This window comes from Ranitomeya imitator, chromosome 5 (assembly GCF_032444005.1).
Source record: "Ranitomeya imitator isolate aRanImi1 chromosome 5, aRanImi1.pri, whole genome shotgun sequence".
Lineage (NCBI taxonomy): Eukaryota > Metazoa > Chordata > Amphibia > Anura > Dendrobatidae > Ranitomeya > Ranitomeya imitator.
The window spans coordinates 682786438-682804139 of NC_091286.1; the positions used below are offsets into that span (position 1 = coordinate 682786438).

General features: G+C 51.8%; 1 protein-coding gene across 1 annotated transcript in view; it reads left to right on the forward strand.

The window, feature by feature from the left end:
• The window catches only part of PINX1 (PIN2 (TERF1) interacting telomerase inhibitor 1), a 122825-nt gene that overhangs the window by 40150 nt on the left and 64973 nt on the right, over positions 1–17702 (forward strand). Inside the window, exon 6 of the mRNA XM_069728384.1 lies at positions 3425–3504. Coding sequence (XP_069584485.1) covers positions 3425–3504 — 80 coding nt within the window. The remainder of the gene's footprint in view (positions 1–3424; positions 3505–17702) is intronic.

Below are 17702 nucleotides of genomic sequence, written 5' to 3' on the forward strand. Positions count from 1 at the left end.
AAATCCGCAGTGAAAACCGCAGCGCGTTTTCACTGCGGATTTATCGCGGTTTTTACTGCGTTTTCTTCTGCGGATTTTCAACTGCAGTTTTCTATTGGAGCAGCTGAAAATCCGCAGAAAAGAAGTGACATGCTGCGGAATGTAATCCGCAGCGTTTCCGCGCGGATTTTTCTGCAGCATGTGCACAGCGTTTTTTGTTTCCCATAGGTTTACATTGAAATGTAAACTCATGGGAAACTGCTGCGGATCCGCAGCGGTCAAATCCGCTGCGGATCCGCAGCAAAATCCGCAAAGTGTGAATATAGCCTAAAGGGAAGAAAAAGGATTTAACAATTGTCATAAATATATATATATTTTTTAACCTGAGTAAAAGCCGCCGTTCTAGTGATGAGCGAGCATGCTCGGGTGCTAAGCGAGTGACCTCAGCGTGCTCGGCAAATATGTTCTAGTCCTCCCAGCTGTTTGATAGCCACAACAAATGCAGGGATTTCCTAACAAACAGGCAATCCTTGCATGTGTTGCGGCTGTCGCAGACACGCAGGTGCGGGGACTCTAGCATACTTTTCGATCACGGCAGAGTCACTTGCTTAGCACCCGAGCATGCTCGCATCATCACTACATGGTTCTCTTGATTCCGACGTTGTTGTTCTTTTGTTCTTGCGTCTCTCCGTTCACTGTATGCCGGTCCAGTTTTCTTAACAGGGAGTGGCTTTCCAAACACCTCCCATAGGTAACAGTTGCAGGCCACACCCATTTGGAAAAATAAATTAACTATATTTACATACAAGGAAAGGGGGACCATGTCTCCAGAACGGAGAGGAAAATAACGTCCGATTCGGCAAGACATTGACATTTACATAAGGCTATAAGGATTACATATTGTCAAGTGACGGCTCCCATTTTTGAATCTTTGAGTACAGATGATTGGACGTGTTGTAAGCCGACAGGTTTGAGCCTTTATTGTTTAAAAAAAAAAAAATTAAATTCAACTACTGTCTGGTGTTGGTAAGGACACCCCAATGCTCATTAGATGGTCAGATGAATACTAGACATGTTAGGACCGTCCCGTTGGGTACACCTTGTCGTGGTTGGATGACTTTTATGATTTTTTTTTTATTATTATTACTTAAGTCCCCTATTACAATTTAGTGATTTACTTTATATATTCTCATTTTTGTTTTTCTCTTGGGTTTGCTCAGATGGATTGCCAAAAGTAATAGACTTATCGAAGCCAATGAAAATTGGCCAAAACCTGTAAGACGAGCATCAACCGGAACGCAGTTGCTCTTCAGATCATCCGTACGATCGATCCGACAGCCATTGTTCAAAGACCGATTGCCCAAAATGGTCACAATTTTCAGACAAAACTTATCTTTTGTGTACGGGTAACTTCAGAGCCTCGTGCGTGCCGCGAAGCAATACAATACGATCTCTCCGTATCCTGCCATATAGTGCTCCATTGGCTACTTGGGCCACCTGCTATCAATCGTTTCTGCACTGTTGTGCGGTTGCATTTTTTATTTTTCGGGGGATTTTCTTCCATCCCGACAGCAGTGAGTGCCGAGCCCCCGCAGAGCTGACGCTCCATTGCTCAATCCTTCGCTCAAGGTCATTTCGATGACACAAGGATTTGTGTCGGTCTCGCCCATTTTGAGAGCGGTGACTTCACCTTTCTGCTATGTTTTCCCTTAATTACTTTCCTCATTGCCCAACAGGTTTAAAAAAAAAAAAATCACTTAAAGCAAAGCCGTATAGTATTATATCCAGAGGGAAAAAAAACAACTCCCATCATCCACCTGAGGTGGAGAAAGTGTTATTGCTGAGGAATCGGTGCAGATTAATCCGTAGTAATTGGTGAGCTTCAGCAGTGAGTAAGACGCGCGGTTGTGTGACTCCGACCCATAAACTTCATTTCCAATTACTGTTATGATCATCTCGGATTAGACGGTTTGTGCCTGGATTTGACAGGAGATGGTTACAGGGCAAGTTTTACCTTTCCCGTCGCATTCTTCGCTCTCCTTTACATGATTTAGCGTTTTCAACATCGCTCGTTTTTACAAAATTTATTTATAAAAAAAAAAAGTAAATTTTTTTTTTTTTTTTAAAAACAGCACCACACCTGTTCACAGGCCATGTGTGGTATTACAGCTCAGGAGAGCTAAGGTGCAGTACCGCACCCGACCTGTAGACAAGTGTGGTGCCGTTTTAGTAAAACAAAGCAGCCATGCTTTCCTAGCCTTGTACAACCCCTTTAAATGGAACTTATCAGATGTTAAAAACCCCCAAAATAGCATTCTGGGTGACATTATAGAGGGTTTGAACAATAATGGGAGTTGTGAAAATTGTGGTTATGCTATGAATGTTAATATGTCTCATTAAAAGGGTTGAAGGCAGCAGAATCAGTCTTCTTCCCCCTCTGGCAGCTGAAAGTGTAGTCCCCTCGTAATTCACCAGCAGAAGGAATTCTACTGCAAAAGACTCTGCTCTTTCCCCAACAACCTGGCCAGAAAGTGTTGTCTAATGGTTGTTCTAATCACTATATAGCAATCCGGACTGGCTGTGACAAGACTGACTGAGCTTGTGTGACCCCTGGCACTCTACTTGTAATGTGCAATGTGAACACCAGGTGGTGCTGAAAGTAAATGTCATGTGTATGGAGGAGTCAGGAGGGAAACATTGTTTGGAGAGATGTATTGGCAGTATGTCTTACTCATTGACTTCAGGTTCTCCATTCCATCCCATTGCCACCGACCTACAACCAGAGGGCAGAAATGTCATCACCACTCTGCTGACCCCATAACTGCAAAGTCCAGACCTCCTCTGGTATCAGCACAAACACTGCGCCCCCTCTGGGAGCTTCATGGCCGAGCAGCTGCATGCAGCCGTGCCTTACTAAGCAGAATGCCGAGCGTAGGATGGGGTGGTGTAAGGCCACCACCACTGGACTCTGGAGTAGATGGAGGAGTCCGGGTTTTGGTGATTCCAGGAGGACGTTACCCCCCTGATTGGAATCTGCCGCTACAGATGGTTGAGGAGGATAATACCATGTGCTCATTATCAGGGGTCGGCATTGGGCTGTTATCAGGGGTCGGCATTGGGCCCTTAGCTCCAGTGATGGGAAATCTTAATCTTCACCACAAGATTTTATGGGAACAGTTTGGTGAAAACCCTTTTCTGTTCCCCATGACACTGCCAGGGGGGTAGAAAATGAGCGTCCGCACAGAGTTCGGCCCTCAACCCCATCCAACAACTAGACCGGAGATTGTGAGCACGGTCCCACAAATGTTCTTCTGGATGAAGGGGCAAAAATTCCCCAAATCTTATGTGTATGGACCACTTTAGCCGCCACTTATTGTTGCTGATTTCATGAGGATCCTAGCCTGAACATTTACCTTCTTTTATTTTCCCTCATTCCCTTCTCTAGGAAAGGATCTGTCTTGCCGCAGTGACACTGACCTCGCATGCATTTTTGGAAAACGAGAAAAAGTCAAGAAGTCTCGTCGGGTAATGTAGTATTTTCCAGTTGATGTCCCTTGTGTATCTGCTGCGCTGTCATCACCGATCAGTCCCATGTGGCTAGTCCGTTAATAAGGCTGCGTCCGTCTCACATATATGCCATTACAATGGCGGTATAAGGGCCTGGGGCCACGGCTTACTTTGGGCACAGCCTGTGGAAAATCATGGTCTTGCTGCCCTCATTGCCCACGGCAAAGTAGATCTGCTTTTGATGTACAAATCAGTTTATTTGTCCAGGAACTCTCCTGATTTTCACAAACCATATCATGCAATTCACTGTTTCAGTAGTTGGTGCCTCCTCTTCATCATTCTACCGGTATTGTTTAAACTTTAAACTCCCTGCACGCTTTGCACCTGCCATTGTCCAATAGCTTGCGTGCCCTGAGCTGAAAACACGCATCTGTTTTACTCCTATGTTGTTTGACAAATGTGAGAGCAAAAGCAGACCAACACCAAACTGCCCCATCCCCTTTAGCAAGCTGCACCCCCACTTCCTGTAGAGAGCTAGAAAGACTTGTCCCCACCTTCTGTAGCGAGCTGTACACTCATTTTTTAGTAGAGAGCCAGAAAGATTCTGCACCACCTCAAATAGCAAGCCAGAAAGACCCTCCTCCAGCTCCTGTAGAGAGCAGGAATGACCCTCCCCCAGCTCCTGTAGAGAGCAGTAGTGACCCTCCCCCCCCAGCTCCTGTAGAGAGCAGGAAAGACCCTCCCCCCAGCTCCTTTAGAGAGCAGGAATGACCCTCCCCCCAGCTCCTGTAGTGAGGAGTGACCCTCCGCCAGCTCCTGTAGTGAGCAGGAATGACCCTCCCCCAGCTCCTGTAGAGAGCAGGAATGACCCTCCCCCCAGCTCCTGTAGAGAGCAGAAGTGACCCTCCCCCCCAGCTCCTGTAGAGAGCAGGAATGACTCTTCCCCCAGCTCCTGTAGAGAGCAGGAATGACCCTCCCCCCAGCTCCTGTAGAGAGCAGGAATGACTCTTCCCCCAGCTCCTGTAGAGAGCAGGAATGACCCTTCCCCCAGCTCCTGTAGAGAGCAGGAATGACCCTCCCCCCAGCTCCTCTAGCGAGCAGGAAAGACCCTCCCCCAGCTCCTGTAGCGAGCAGGAAAGACCCTCCCCCAGCTCCTGTAGCGAGCAGGAAAGACCCTCCCCCAGCTCCTGTAGCGAGCAGTAGTGACCCTTCCCCCAGCTCCTGTAGAGAGCAGGAATGACCCTCCCCCCAGCTCCTGTAGAGAGCAGGAATGACCCTCCCCCAGCTCCTGTAGCGAGCAGGAATGACCCTCCCCCAGCTCCTGTAGCGAGCAGTAGTGACCCTCCCCCCAGCTCCTGTAGAGAGCAGGAATGACCCTCCCCCTAGCTCCTGTAGCGAGCAGTAGTGACCCTCCCCCCAGCTCCTGTAGAGAGCAGGAATGACCCTCCCCCCAGCTCCTGTAGAGAGCAGGAATGACCCTCCCCCCAGCCCCTGTAGCGAGCAGGAATGACCCTCCCCCCAGCTCCTGTAGCGAGCAGGAATGACCCTCCCCCCAGCTCCTGTAGCGAGCAGGAAAGACTCTTCCCCCCCAGCTCCTGTAGAGAGCAGGAATGACCCTCCCCCCAGCCCCTGTAGCGAGCAGGAATGACCCTCCCCCAGCTCCTGTAGAGAGCAGGAATGACCCTCCCCCCCAGCTCCTGTAGCGAGCAGGAATGACCCTCCCCCAGCTCCTGTAGAGAGCAGGAATGACCCTCCCCCCAGCTCCTGTAGCGAGCAGGAATGACCCTCCCCCCAGCTCCTGTAGAGAGCAGGAAAGACTCTTCCCCCAGCCCCTGTAGCGAGCAGGAATGACCCTCCCCCCAGCTCCTGTAGCGAGCAGGAATGACCCTCCCCCCAGCTCCTGTAGAGAGCAGGAATGACCCTCCCCCCAGCTCCTGTAGCGAGCAGGAATGACCCTCCCCCCAGCTCCTGTAGAGAGCAGGAATGACCCTCCCCCCAGCCCCTGTAGCGAGCAGGAATGACCCTCCCCCCAGCTCCTGTAGCGAGCAGGAATGACCCTCCCCCAGCTCCTGTAGAGAGCAGGAATGACCCTCCCCCCAGCTCCTGTAGAGAGCAGGAATGACCCTCCCCCCAGCCCCTGTAGCGAGCAGCAATGACCCTCCCCCCAGCTCCTGTAGCGAGCAGGAAAGACTCTTCCCCCCAGCTCCTGTAGAGAGCAGGAATGACCCTCCCCCCAGCTCCTGTAGAGAGCAGGAATGACCCTCCCCCCAGCTCCTGTAGCGAGCAGGAAAGACTCTTCCCCCAGCTCCTGTAGAGAGCAGGAATGACCCTCCCCCCAGCCCCTGTAGAGAGCAGGAATGACCCTCCCCCCAGCTCCTGTAGCGAGCAGGAATGACCCTCCCCCCATCTCCTGTAGAGAGCAGGAATGACCCTCCCCCCAGCTCCTGTAGAGAGCAGGAATGACCCTCCCCCCAGCTCCTGTAGCGAGCAGGAAAGACTCTTCCCCCAGCTCCTGTAGAGAGCAGGAAAGACCCTCCTCCCATCTCCTGTAGAGAGCAGGAATGACCCTCCCCCCAGCTCCTGTAGAGAGCAGGAATGACCCTCCTCCCATCTCCTGTAGAGAGCAGGCGTGACCTCGGCTAGGTGCAGCGTGGTGTCATCTGTAGGTTACAGCCGTCATCTGCTGCAGATAGTGGGCTCAGCTCCTGCTTTTCCATCTACATTTACCTCTCTAGGTGGGAATTACAACCTGGCGGTACAGAGTATGGACAGGATAAGTAAACTATGTTATATGGGAAACGACATCACTGCAGGGACGTTACACAAGGAGACACCAAGCTCCAGACCAGTGCTGCTCATACCCCTGCGAGCGATCACACACTGATACCAGCCCTGCACCAGTGCTGCTCATACCCCTGCGAGCGATCACACATTGATACCAGCCCTGCACCAGTGCTGCTCATACCCCTGCGAGCGATCACACACTGATACCAGCCCTGCACCACTGCTGCTCATACCCCTGCGAGCGATCACACACTGATACCAGCCCTGCACCAGTGCTGCTCATACCCCTGCGAGCGATCATACACGGATACCAGCCCTGCACCAGTGCTGCTCATAACCCTGCGAGCGATCACACACTGATACCAGCCGTGCACCAGTGCTGCTCATACCCCTGCGAGCGATCATACACTGATACCAGCCCTGCACCAGTGCTGCTCATACCCCTGCGAGCGATCACACACTGATACCAGCCCTGCACCAGTGCTGCTCATACCCCTGCGAGCGATCACACATTGATACCAGCCCTGCACCAGTGCTGCTCATACCCCTGCGAGCGATCACACACTGATACCAGCCCTGCACCACTGCTGCTCATACCCCTGCGAGCGATCACACACTGATACCAGCCCTGCACCAGTGCTGCTCATACCCCTGCGAGCGATCATACACGGATACCAGCCCTGCACCAGTGCTGCTCATAACCCTGCGAGCGATCACACACTGATACCAGCCCTGCAACAGTGCTGCTCATACCCCTGCGAGCGATCACACATTGATACCAGCCGTGCACCAGTGCTGCTCATACCCCTGCGAGCGATCACACACTGATACCAGCCCTGCACCAGTGCTGCTCATACCCCTGCGAGCGATCATACACTGATACCAGCCCTGCACCAGTGCTGCTCATAACCCTGCGAGCGATCACACACTGATACCAGCCCTGCACCAGTGCTGCTCATACCCCTGCGAGCGATCATACACTGATACCAGCCCTGCACCAGTGCTGCTCATACCCCTGCGAGCGATCACACACTGATACCAGCCGTGCACCAGTGCTGCTCATACCCCTGCGAGCGATCACACACTGATACCAGCCCTGCACCAGTGCTGCTCATAACCCTGCGAGCGATCACACACTGATACCAGCCCTGCACCAGTGCTGCTCATACCCCTGCGAGCGATCACACACTGATACCAGCCGTGCACCAGTGCTGCTCATACCCCTGCGAGCGATCACACACTGATACCAGCCCTGCACCAGTGCTGCTCATAACCCTGCGAGCGATCACACACTGATACCAGCCCTGCACCAGTGCTGCTCATACCCCTGCGAGCGATCATACACTGATACCAGCCCTGCACCAGTGCTGCTCATACCCCTGCGAGCGATCACACACTGATACCAGCCCTGCACCAGTGCTGCTCATAACCCTGCGAGCGATCATACACTGATACCAGCCCTGCACCAGTGCTGCTCATACCCCTGCGAGCGATCACACACTGATACCAGCCCTGCACCAGTGCTGCTCATAACCCTGCGAGCGATCATACACTGATACCAGCCCTGCACCAGTGCTGCTCATAACCCTGCGAGCGATCATACACTGATACCAGCCCAGCACCAGTGCTGCTCATACCCCTGCGAGCGATCATACACTGATACCAGCCCTGCACCAGTGCTGCTCATAACCCTGCGAGCGATCACACACTGATACCAGCCCTGCACCAGTGCTGCTCATACCCCTGCGAGCGATCACACACTGATACCAGCCCTGCACCAGTGCTGCTCATACCCCTGCGAGCGATCATACACTGATACCAGCCCTGCACCACTGCTGCTCATACCCCTGCGAGCGATCACACACTGATACCAGCCCTGCACCAGTGCTGCTCATACCCCTGCGAGCGATCATACACTGATACCAGCCCTGCACCAGTGCTGCTCATACCCCTGCGAGCGATCACACACTGATACCAGCCCTGCACCAGTGCTGCTCATACCCCTGCGAGCGGTCATACACTGATACCAGCCCTGCACCAGTGCTGCTCATACCCCTGCGAGCGATCATACACTGATATCAGCCCTGCACCAGTGCTGCTCATACCCCTGCGAGCGATCACACACTGATACCAGCCCTGCACCAGTGCTGCTCATACCCCTGCGAGCGATCATACACTGATACCAGCCCTGCACCAGTGCTGCTCATACCCCTGCGAGCGGTCATACACTGATACCAGCCCTGCACCAGTGCTGCTCATACCCCTGCGAGCGATCACACACTGATACCAGCCCTGCACCAGTGCTGCTCATACCCCTGCGAGCGATCATACACTGATACCAGCCCTGCACCAGTGCTGCTCATACCCCTGCGAGCGATCATACACTGATACCAGCCCAGCACCAGTGCTGCTCATACCCCTGCGAGCGATCATACACTGATGCCAGTGCTGCTCATACCCCTGCGAGCGATCATACACTGATACCAGCCCTGCACCAGTGCTGCTCATACCCCTGCGAGCGATCACACACTGATACCAGCCCTGCACCAGTGCTGCTCATACCCCTGCGAGCGGTCATACACTGATACCAGCCCTGCACCAGTGCTGCTCATACCCCTGCGAGCGATCATAAACTGATACCAGCCCTGCACCAGTGCTGCTCATACCCCTGCGAGCGGTCATACACTGATACCAGCCCTGCACCAGTGCTGCTCATACCCCTGCAAGCGATCATACACTGATACCAGCCCTGCACCAGTGCTGCTCATACCCCTGCGAGCGATCACACACTGATACCAGCCCTGCACCAGTGCTGCTCATACCCCTGCGAGCGATCACACACTGATACCAGCCCTGCACCAGTGCTGCTCATACCCCTGTGAGCGATCATACACTGATACCAGCCCTGCACCAGTGCTGCTCATAACCCTGCGAGCGATCATACACTGATACCAGCCCTGCAACAGTGCTGCTCATACCCCTGCGAGCGATCACACATTGATACCAGCCCTGCACCAGTGCTGCTCATACCCCTGCGAGCGATCATACACTGATACCAGCCCTGCACCAGTGCTGCTCATACCCCTGCGAGCGATCATACACTGATACCAGCCCTGCACCAGTGCTGCTCATACCCCTGCGAGCGATCACACACTGATACCAGCCCTGCACCAGTGCTGCTCATACCCCTGCGAGCGATCATACACTGATACCAGCCCTGCACCAGTGCTGCTCATACCCCTGCGAGCGATCATACACTGATACCAGCCCTGCACCAGTGCTGCTCATACCCCTGCGAGCGATCACACACTACCATCCCTGCACCAGTGCTGCCCATACCCCTGCGAGCGATCACACACTGATACCAGCCCTGCACCAGTGCTACCCATACCCCTGCGAGCGATCACACACTGATACCAGCCCTGCACCAGTGCTGCTCATACCCCTGCGAGCGATCATACACTACCATCCCTGCGCCAGTGCTGCTCATACCCCTGCGAGCGATCACACACTACCATCCCTGCACCAGTGCTGCCCATACCCCTGCGAGCGATCACACACTGATACCAGCCCTGCACCAGTGCTGCTCATACCCCTGCGAGCGATCACACACTGATACCAGCCCTGCACCAGTGCTGCTCATACCCCTGCGAGCGATCACACACTGATACCAGCCCTGCACCAGTGCTGCTCATACCCCTGCGAGCGATCATACACTGATACCAGCCCTGCGCCAGTGCTGCTCATACCCCTGCGAGCGATCACACACTGATACCAGCCGTGCACCAGTGCTGCTCATACCCCTGCGAGCGATCATACACTGATACCAGCCCTGCGCCAGTGCTGCTCATACCCCTGCGAGCGATCACACACTGATACCAGCCCTCCACCAGTGCTGCTCATACCCCTGCGAGCGATCACACACTGATACCAGCCGTGCACCAGTGCTGCTCATACCCCTGCGAGCGATCATACACTGATACCAGCCCTGCACCAGTGCTGATCATACCCCTGCGAGCGATCATACACTGATACCAGCCCTGCACCAGTGCTGCTCATACCCCTGCGAGCGATCATACACTGATGCCAGTGCTGCTCATACCCCTGCGAGCGATCATACACTGATACCAGCCCTGCACCAGTGCTGCTCATACCCCTGCGAGCGATCACACACTGATACCAGCCCTGCACCAGTGCTGCTCATACCCCTGCAAGCGATCACACACTGATACCATCCCTGCACCAGTGCTGCTCATACCCCTGCGAGCGATCATACACTGATACCAGCCCTACAAGTGATCAGTATAGCTTCAGCCTCGGAGTGGCTTTACATTTACTGCCAGCAAGCAAAGCTCCTGAAAATGGTGAGAAATGGAAATGCAAAGTAGATTATAAAGTTCCAAAACTTTTCCCAGAGAAGGCCCTACTACATACAGCAGATCTCCGATTCCCGGGTCCAATGAGTATGATCTAGATTTAAAGGGATTATATTAGAATCCGGGGGGAGCAGGTCCACATCAATATTGCAACTCGGCAATATGTGCAGATCAGCTCGGAGTGTACAAAGCAAGCAGAGCTGGTGAAAAAGAATGCAAGGTTTTATAAAGGTGCATAAATCAATAAAATTAGGGCATTACTAGTGGAGCTGCATCAGTGAGTGATTGTAGGGGGCCGCCCGTGATCTGTGGTGGTCTGCAGACGCCCGGCATGAAGCTCTCCAGTATTGGGGAGGTAATGGTTTATCGCGGGCCAGCCTTTCTACCAGCGGCCGGATACCTGCTCAGTCATCTCCTGCGCCGCTCGGACAGGTGGAGCCGGGCGTGGTAACCCGTTTTCACATCGGCTTTGTTTTTCTTGCACTGGAAATCTTCGCATAGTTCTCTAAGTGCTTAATGTGACAGACGTGATGCACATCGGCCCTCGCCGGCGAGGTCAGTTGTGTAATACCCGTGTTGCACCATCCCCGCACCTGGCCCTGAGACGGCATGCACCGCGCCGCGTCCAGATGCACCCGGCCTATTAATTCTCCCTCCCGATATGTGACGCTGGGCTGCGCGCTCCTCTCTGGGGGTCATTGCATTACTCATGATAAATGAGGCTTAGACGCTGCGTAGGACGTCTCTCCATGGCTCAGGACCACTTCTATACCTGGATATGGCGATGAGGCTGTAATGGGAAAAATCTGTGCACCTCGGATGGATGTGAACATGTAAAATAGTTTCTAAAGGGAGTCTGTCAACACAAAATGACTGTTCAAACCAAGCCTAGGCGTTCGGAGCACCCTTTGGCATGAGCGAGCAGTTCCAGGCACCTTCCCACCTGCCTAATCCATCTTGCCCTGCCTCTGACTCCTGTATAGAGCTGTCAATCAAGGAAAAGGAGGATGGAGATGTGTGCAAAACTAGTAGGTGGGAAGTGTGCACTGAACTGTTCGGCCACAACTAGTGAGCACCAAGCGTCTCTGCTTGGTTTGAACAGTCACGTTCGTGTCGACAGGTTCCCTTTTAACACACTCATAATTAGAGTTCAGGCTTTTTTTTTTTTTTTTTTTCATTCCTTTCAATTAAACTATTTGGCAACCAGACAAAGCACAAACAGAACGAGAAGAAAACCTGAGGGGGTAGGAGGGAGATGGAGCTGAAGCTGAGCAGGTGCAAGTAAGTAATAGGTTCACAATGAGCTCAACCTTCGCTGATGTATCCAAGTGTCCATCCTTTTCTGGACAAAGCAGTGTAAACAATCGAAGCCCAAACCAGGACTTGATAGCCGCGGCTCCATCAGCGGCAGGAGGCGGACCCTCACCAGCGCCACATTTGATGCATCTTTTGACACTTTTTTTTTTTTTTCTGGCCTTGCATCACCTCTTGGTCTTCTTACTTGTTGACACTTATCTTTTTTCAGCTAATTTTTTTGTGCTATTTTATAGCCTTTTTTCCAAAACAGCCCTCATTCCATTTCCCTCTAACCCCACCCCCTTGTCAAAATAGCCTCAAAAAGCGTCTAAGGCCCATAATACCCTTGAGAACGTGATGAGACATTCGCTGAAACCTGCCACATTTTTACAAATAATTTTCCCCCCACCAAAGGCCCATTCACTTACCAGACCGCTAATTAAGAATAATGGTGACCGCCATCAAGGATATAATATCAGAACTTTCAGTCTTTATAGGTGCAGAGTCCCAGAAGGGTGTGAATATTTTTGCAATCCCACCAAATCTTCTGTCACGGCAGAGGCCCCTCACATAGAACATCCCTGTGGATTCTGTTGATTTCTGGGGCGTCCAGAGCCGTAGCTGATGGTTGTTCCCGGCTAATTAATTTCTTGGAGGGCCTGACGCGGCCATGTTTAATCTCGTGATTTATGACGGCTCGTTGGCCTCCACAACCTTCCTCCTACCTCTCATTTGCAAACAATAGACCGTGCAGCAGAGCCGGCCGCTAAATTGGACACATCTACGTATTTATGGGAAATGTACAATTTCCGCTCAATATTTCAGATCGATTCAGTTGTGTTTCTGCTGCTATATAGAAAGCGAAATCCGAATTCTGGGGAGACCTGACTACTAAGGAGGAGCGTAACTGTGTACTAGGAAAGTAGTAAGAGAACACTGGGGATATACTGATATAGTGCAGTCACTGTGTACATACATTTCTGATCCAGAGTTACATCCTGTATTATACTCTAGAGCTGCACTCACTATTCTGCTGGTGCAGTCACTGTGTACATACATTACATTACTGATCCTGAGTTACATCCTGTATTATACTCCAGAGCTGCACTCACTATTCCGCTGGTGCAGTCACTGTGTACATACATTACATTACTGATCCTGAGTTACATCCTGTATTATACTCTAGAGCTGCACTCACTATTCTGCTGGTGTAGTCACTGTGTACATACATTACTGATCCAGAGTTACATGCTGTATTATACTCCAGAGCTGCACTCACTATTCTGCTGGTGCAGTCACTGTGTACATACATTACTGATCCTGAGTTACATCCTGTATTATACTCTAGAGCTGCACTCACTATTCTGCTGGTGCAGTCACTGTGTACATACATTACATTACTGATCCTGAGTTACATCCTGTATTATACTCTAGAGCTGCACTCACTATTCTGCTGGTGCAGTCACTGTGTACATACATTACTGATCCTGAGTTACATCCTGTATTATACTCTAGAGCTGCACTCACTATTCTGCTGGTGCAGTCACTGTGTACATACATTACTGATCCTGAGTTACATCCTGTATTATACTATAGAGCTGCACTCACTATTCTGCTGGTGCAGTCACTGTGTACATACATTACATTACTGATCCTGAGTTACCTCCTGTATTATACTCCAGAGCTGCACTCACTACTCTGCTGGTGCAGTCACTATGTACATACGTTACATTACTGATCCTGAGTTACATCCTGTATTATACCCCAGAACTGCCCTTACTATTCTATCGGTGCAGTCACTGTGTACATACATTACATTACTGATCCTGAGTTACATCCTGTATTATACCCCAGAGCTGCACTCACTATTCTGCTGGTGCAGTCACTGTGTACATACATTACATTACTGATCCTGAGTTACATCCTGTATTATACTCCAGAGCTGCACTCACTATTCTGCTGGTGCAGTCACTGTGTACATACATTACATTACTGATCCTGAGTTACATCCTGTATTATACTCCAGAGCTGCACTCATTATTCTGCTGGTGCAGTCACTGTGTACATACATTACTGATCCTGTACTGATCCTGAGTTATATCCTGTATTATACTCCAGAGCTGCACTCACTATTCTGCTGGTGCAGTCACTGTGTACATACATTACATTACTGATCCTGAGTTACATCCTGTATTATACTCCAGAGCTGCACTCACTATTCTGCTGGTGCAGTCACTGTGTACATACATTACATTACTGATCCTGAGTTACATCCTGTATTATACCCCAGAGCTGCACTCACTATTCTGCTGCTGCAGTCACTGTGTACATACATTACATTACGGATCCTGAGTTACATCCTGTATTATCCCCTAGAGCTGCACTCACTATTCTGCTGGTGCAGTCACTGTGTACATACATTACTGACCCTGAGTTACATCCTGTATTATACCCCAGAGCTGCACTCACTATTCTGCTGCTGCAGTCACTGTGTACATACATTACATTACTGATCCTGAGTTACATCCTGTATTATGCCCCAGAGCTGCACTCACTATTCTGCTGCTGCAGTCACTGTGTACATACATTACATTACATTACTGATCCTGAGTTACATCCTCTATTATACTCCAGAGCTGCACTCGCTATTCTGCTGGTGCAGTCCTGTGTACATACATTACATTACTGATCCTGAGTTACATCCTGTATTATGCCCCAGAGCTGCACTCACTATTCTGCTGCTGCAGTCACTGTGTACATACATTACATTACATTACTGATCCTGAGTTACATCCTCTATTATACTCCAGAGCTGCACTCGCTATTCTGCTGGTGCAGTCCTGTGTACATACATTACATTACTGATCCTGAGTTACATCGTGTATTATACTCCAGAGCTGCACTCACTATTCTGCTGGTGCCGTCACTGTGTACATACATTACATTACTGATCCTGAGTTACATCCTGTATTATACCCCAGAGCTGCACTCACTATTCTGCTGGTGCAGTCCTGTGTACATACATTACATTACTGATCCTGAGTTACATCCTGTATTATACTCCAGAGCTGCACTCACTATTCTGCTGGTGCGGTCAGTGTGTACATATATTACATTACTGATCCTGAGTTACATCCTGTATTATACTCCAGAGCTGCACTCACTATTCTGCTGGTGCAGTCCTGTGTACATACATTACATTACTGATCCTGAGTTACATCCTGTATTATACTCCAGAGCTGCACTCACTATTCTGCTGGTGCGGTCAGTGTGTACATACATTACATTACTGATCCTGAGTTACATCCTGTATTATACCCCAGAGCTGCACTCACTATTCTGCTGGTGCAGTCCTGTGTACATACATTACATTACTGATCCTGAGTTACCTCCTGTATTATACCCCAGAGCTGCACTCACTATTCTGCTGGTGCGGTCAGTGTGTACATATATTACATTACTGATCCTGAGTTACATCCTGTATTATACTCCAGAGCTGCACTCGCTATTCTGCTGGTGCAGTCACTGTGTACATATATTACACAGCCAGTACCACCACCATCACATGGCTGACATGTATCTCTGTAGTACGCGCTGTTGATCTCCCTTGGGAGTAAAGAGTCTCTCTAACCCCTAAATCTGCTTTTGTGGGGGGCTATGAGTCGGAGTCCCCTCTTGGATGATCCCGCTGACATGACTGCAGTTTAGTCGGTGTCTGGAGTCTAGGATCGGGGACCCTCTCGGACCCGCACAGTGTCCGCACCCCTCTGGTGCCGGTGGCGTTCCCTCGCCGTCAGTTGTAGAGCAGCCATCCCTGTATCTCGGAGGCTGATTTTTATAGATGTCTACATTTCCGTTGTGCGAGTCCCTGGAGAGCTGGAAATAAACTTGTAAAAGTTCATGATGTGCAGAGCACCAGTTACTGCCTCATAAATGTAATCCCGCTGATTGAGCTGCTGCACTTGGCTCGGCTGACCTGAACAGACACGTAGCGGTGTGACTGCGCCTCTCCGGGACACACCGGCCTGGACATCGCCTGTGTCTGTGCCGGGATGGGGGAAGCGTGCCGGGGCTTGTAGGCCTCTAAATCACAGCGCACAGCGCAGACACACGAAGTGTTGAAATATATAATGTTCCTATTATCCTCTAGCAGCCGACATTTATAGGTTCTCCATCAAGACCCAGAAATGTATACATCACGTATGTGAAATATTACAGCGGCCGGCTGTATAATTATGTGCAAGAAGCTGTAAAAGTGATGGAGGTGACTGGTGTGTAACACCATGGAAGGATGTGTGGCTGCAGAGGATGCTGCAGACGAGGGGCCGGGGTCACCACCAGGTTATATTTTAGGGTCTCACGTTCCAACTCATTCTGTCTCCAACTCTCACCCCTTTTCTGCCACTTCAACCTCTCTGCCGCCGCCTCCACCACCTCTCCACCATTGCCTCCTTCACCACCTCTCTGCCTCCTTCACCACCTCTCCGCCACTGCCTCCTTCACCACCTCTCCGCCACTGCCTCCTTCACCACCTCTCCGCCACTGCCTCCTTCACCACCTCTCCGCCACTGCCTCCTTCACCACCTCTCTGCCTCCTTCCCACCTCTCCGCCACTGCCTCCTTCACCGCCTCTCTGCCACTGCCTCCTTCACCACCTCTCTGCCACTGCCTCCTTCACCACCTCTCTGCCTCCTTCACCACCTCTCTGCCTCCTTCACCACCTCTCTGCCTCCTTCACCACCTCTCTGCCTCCTTCACCACCTCTCTGCCTCCTTCACCACCTCTCTGCCTCCTTCACCACCTCTCTGCCTCTGCCTCCTTCACCATCTCTCTGCCTCTGCCTCCTTCACCACCTCTCTGCCTCCTTCACCACCTCTCTGCCTCCTTCACCACCTCTCTGCCTCCTTCACCACCTCTCTGCCTCCTTCACCACCTCTCTGCCTCCTCCACCACCTCTCTGCCACTGCCTCCTTCACCACCTCTCTGCCACTGCCTCCTTCACCACCTCTCTGCCACTGCCTCCTTCACCACCTCTCTGCCACTGCCTCCTTCACCACCTCTCTGCCACTGCCTCCTTCACCACCTCTCTGCCACTGCCTCCTTCACCACCTCTCTGCCACTGCCTCCTTCACCACCTCTCTGCCTCTGCCTACTTCACCACCTCTCTGCCTCTGCCTCCTTCACCACCTCTCTGCCTCCTTCACCACCTCTCTGCCACTGCCTCCTTCACCACCTCTCTGCCTCCTTCACCACCTCTCTGCCTCCTTCACCACCTCTCTGCCTCCTTCACCACCTCTCTGCCTCCTTCACCACCTCTCTGCCTCCTTCACCACCTCTCTGCCACTGCCTCCTTCACCACCTCTCTGCCTCCTTCACCACCTCTCTGCCTCCTTCACCACCTCTCTGCCTCCTTCACCACCTCTGCCTCCTTCACCACCTCTCTGCCTCTGCCTCCTTCACCACCTCTCTGCCTCTGCCTCCTCCACCACCTCTCTGCCACTGCCTCCTCCACCACCCCTCTGCCTCCTCCACCACCTCTCTGCCACTTCCTCCTCCACCACCTCTCTGCCACTGCCTCCTCCACCACCTCTCTGCCACTGCCTCCTCCGCCACCTCTCTGCCACTGCCTCCTCCGCCACCTCTCTGCCACTGCCTCCTCCGCCACCTCTCTGCCACTGCCTCCTCCGCCACCTCTCTGCCACTGCCTCCTCCGCCACCTCTGCCACTGCCTCCTTCACCACCTCTCTGCCTCCTTCACCA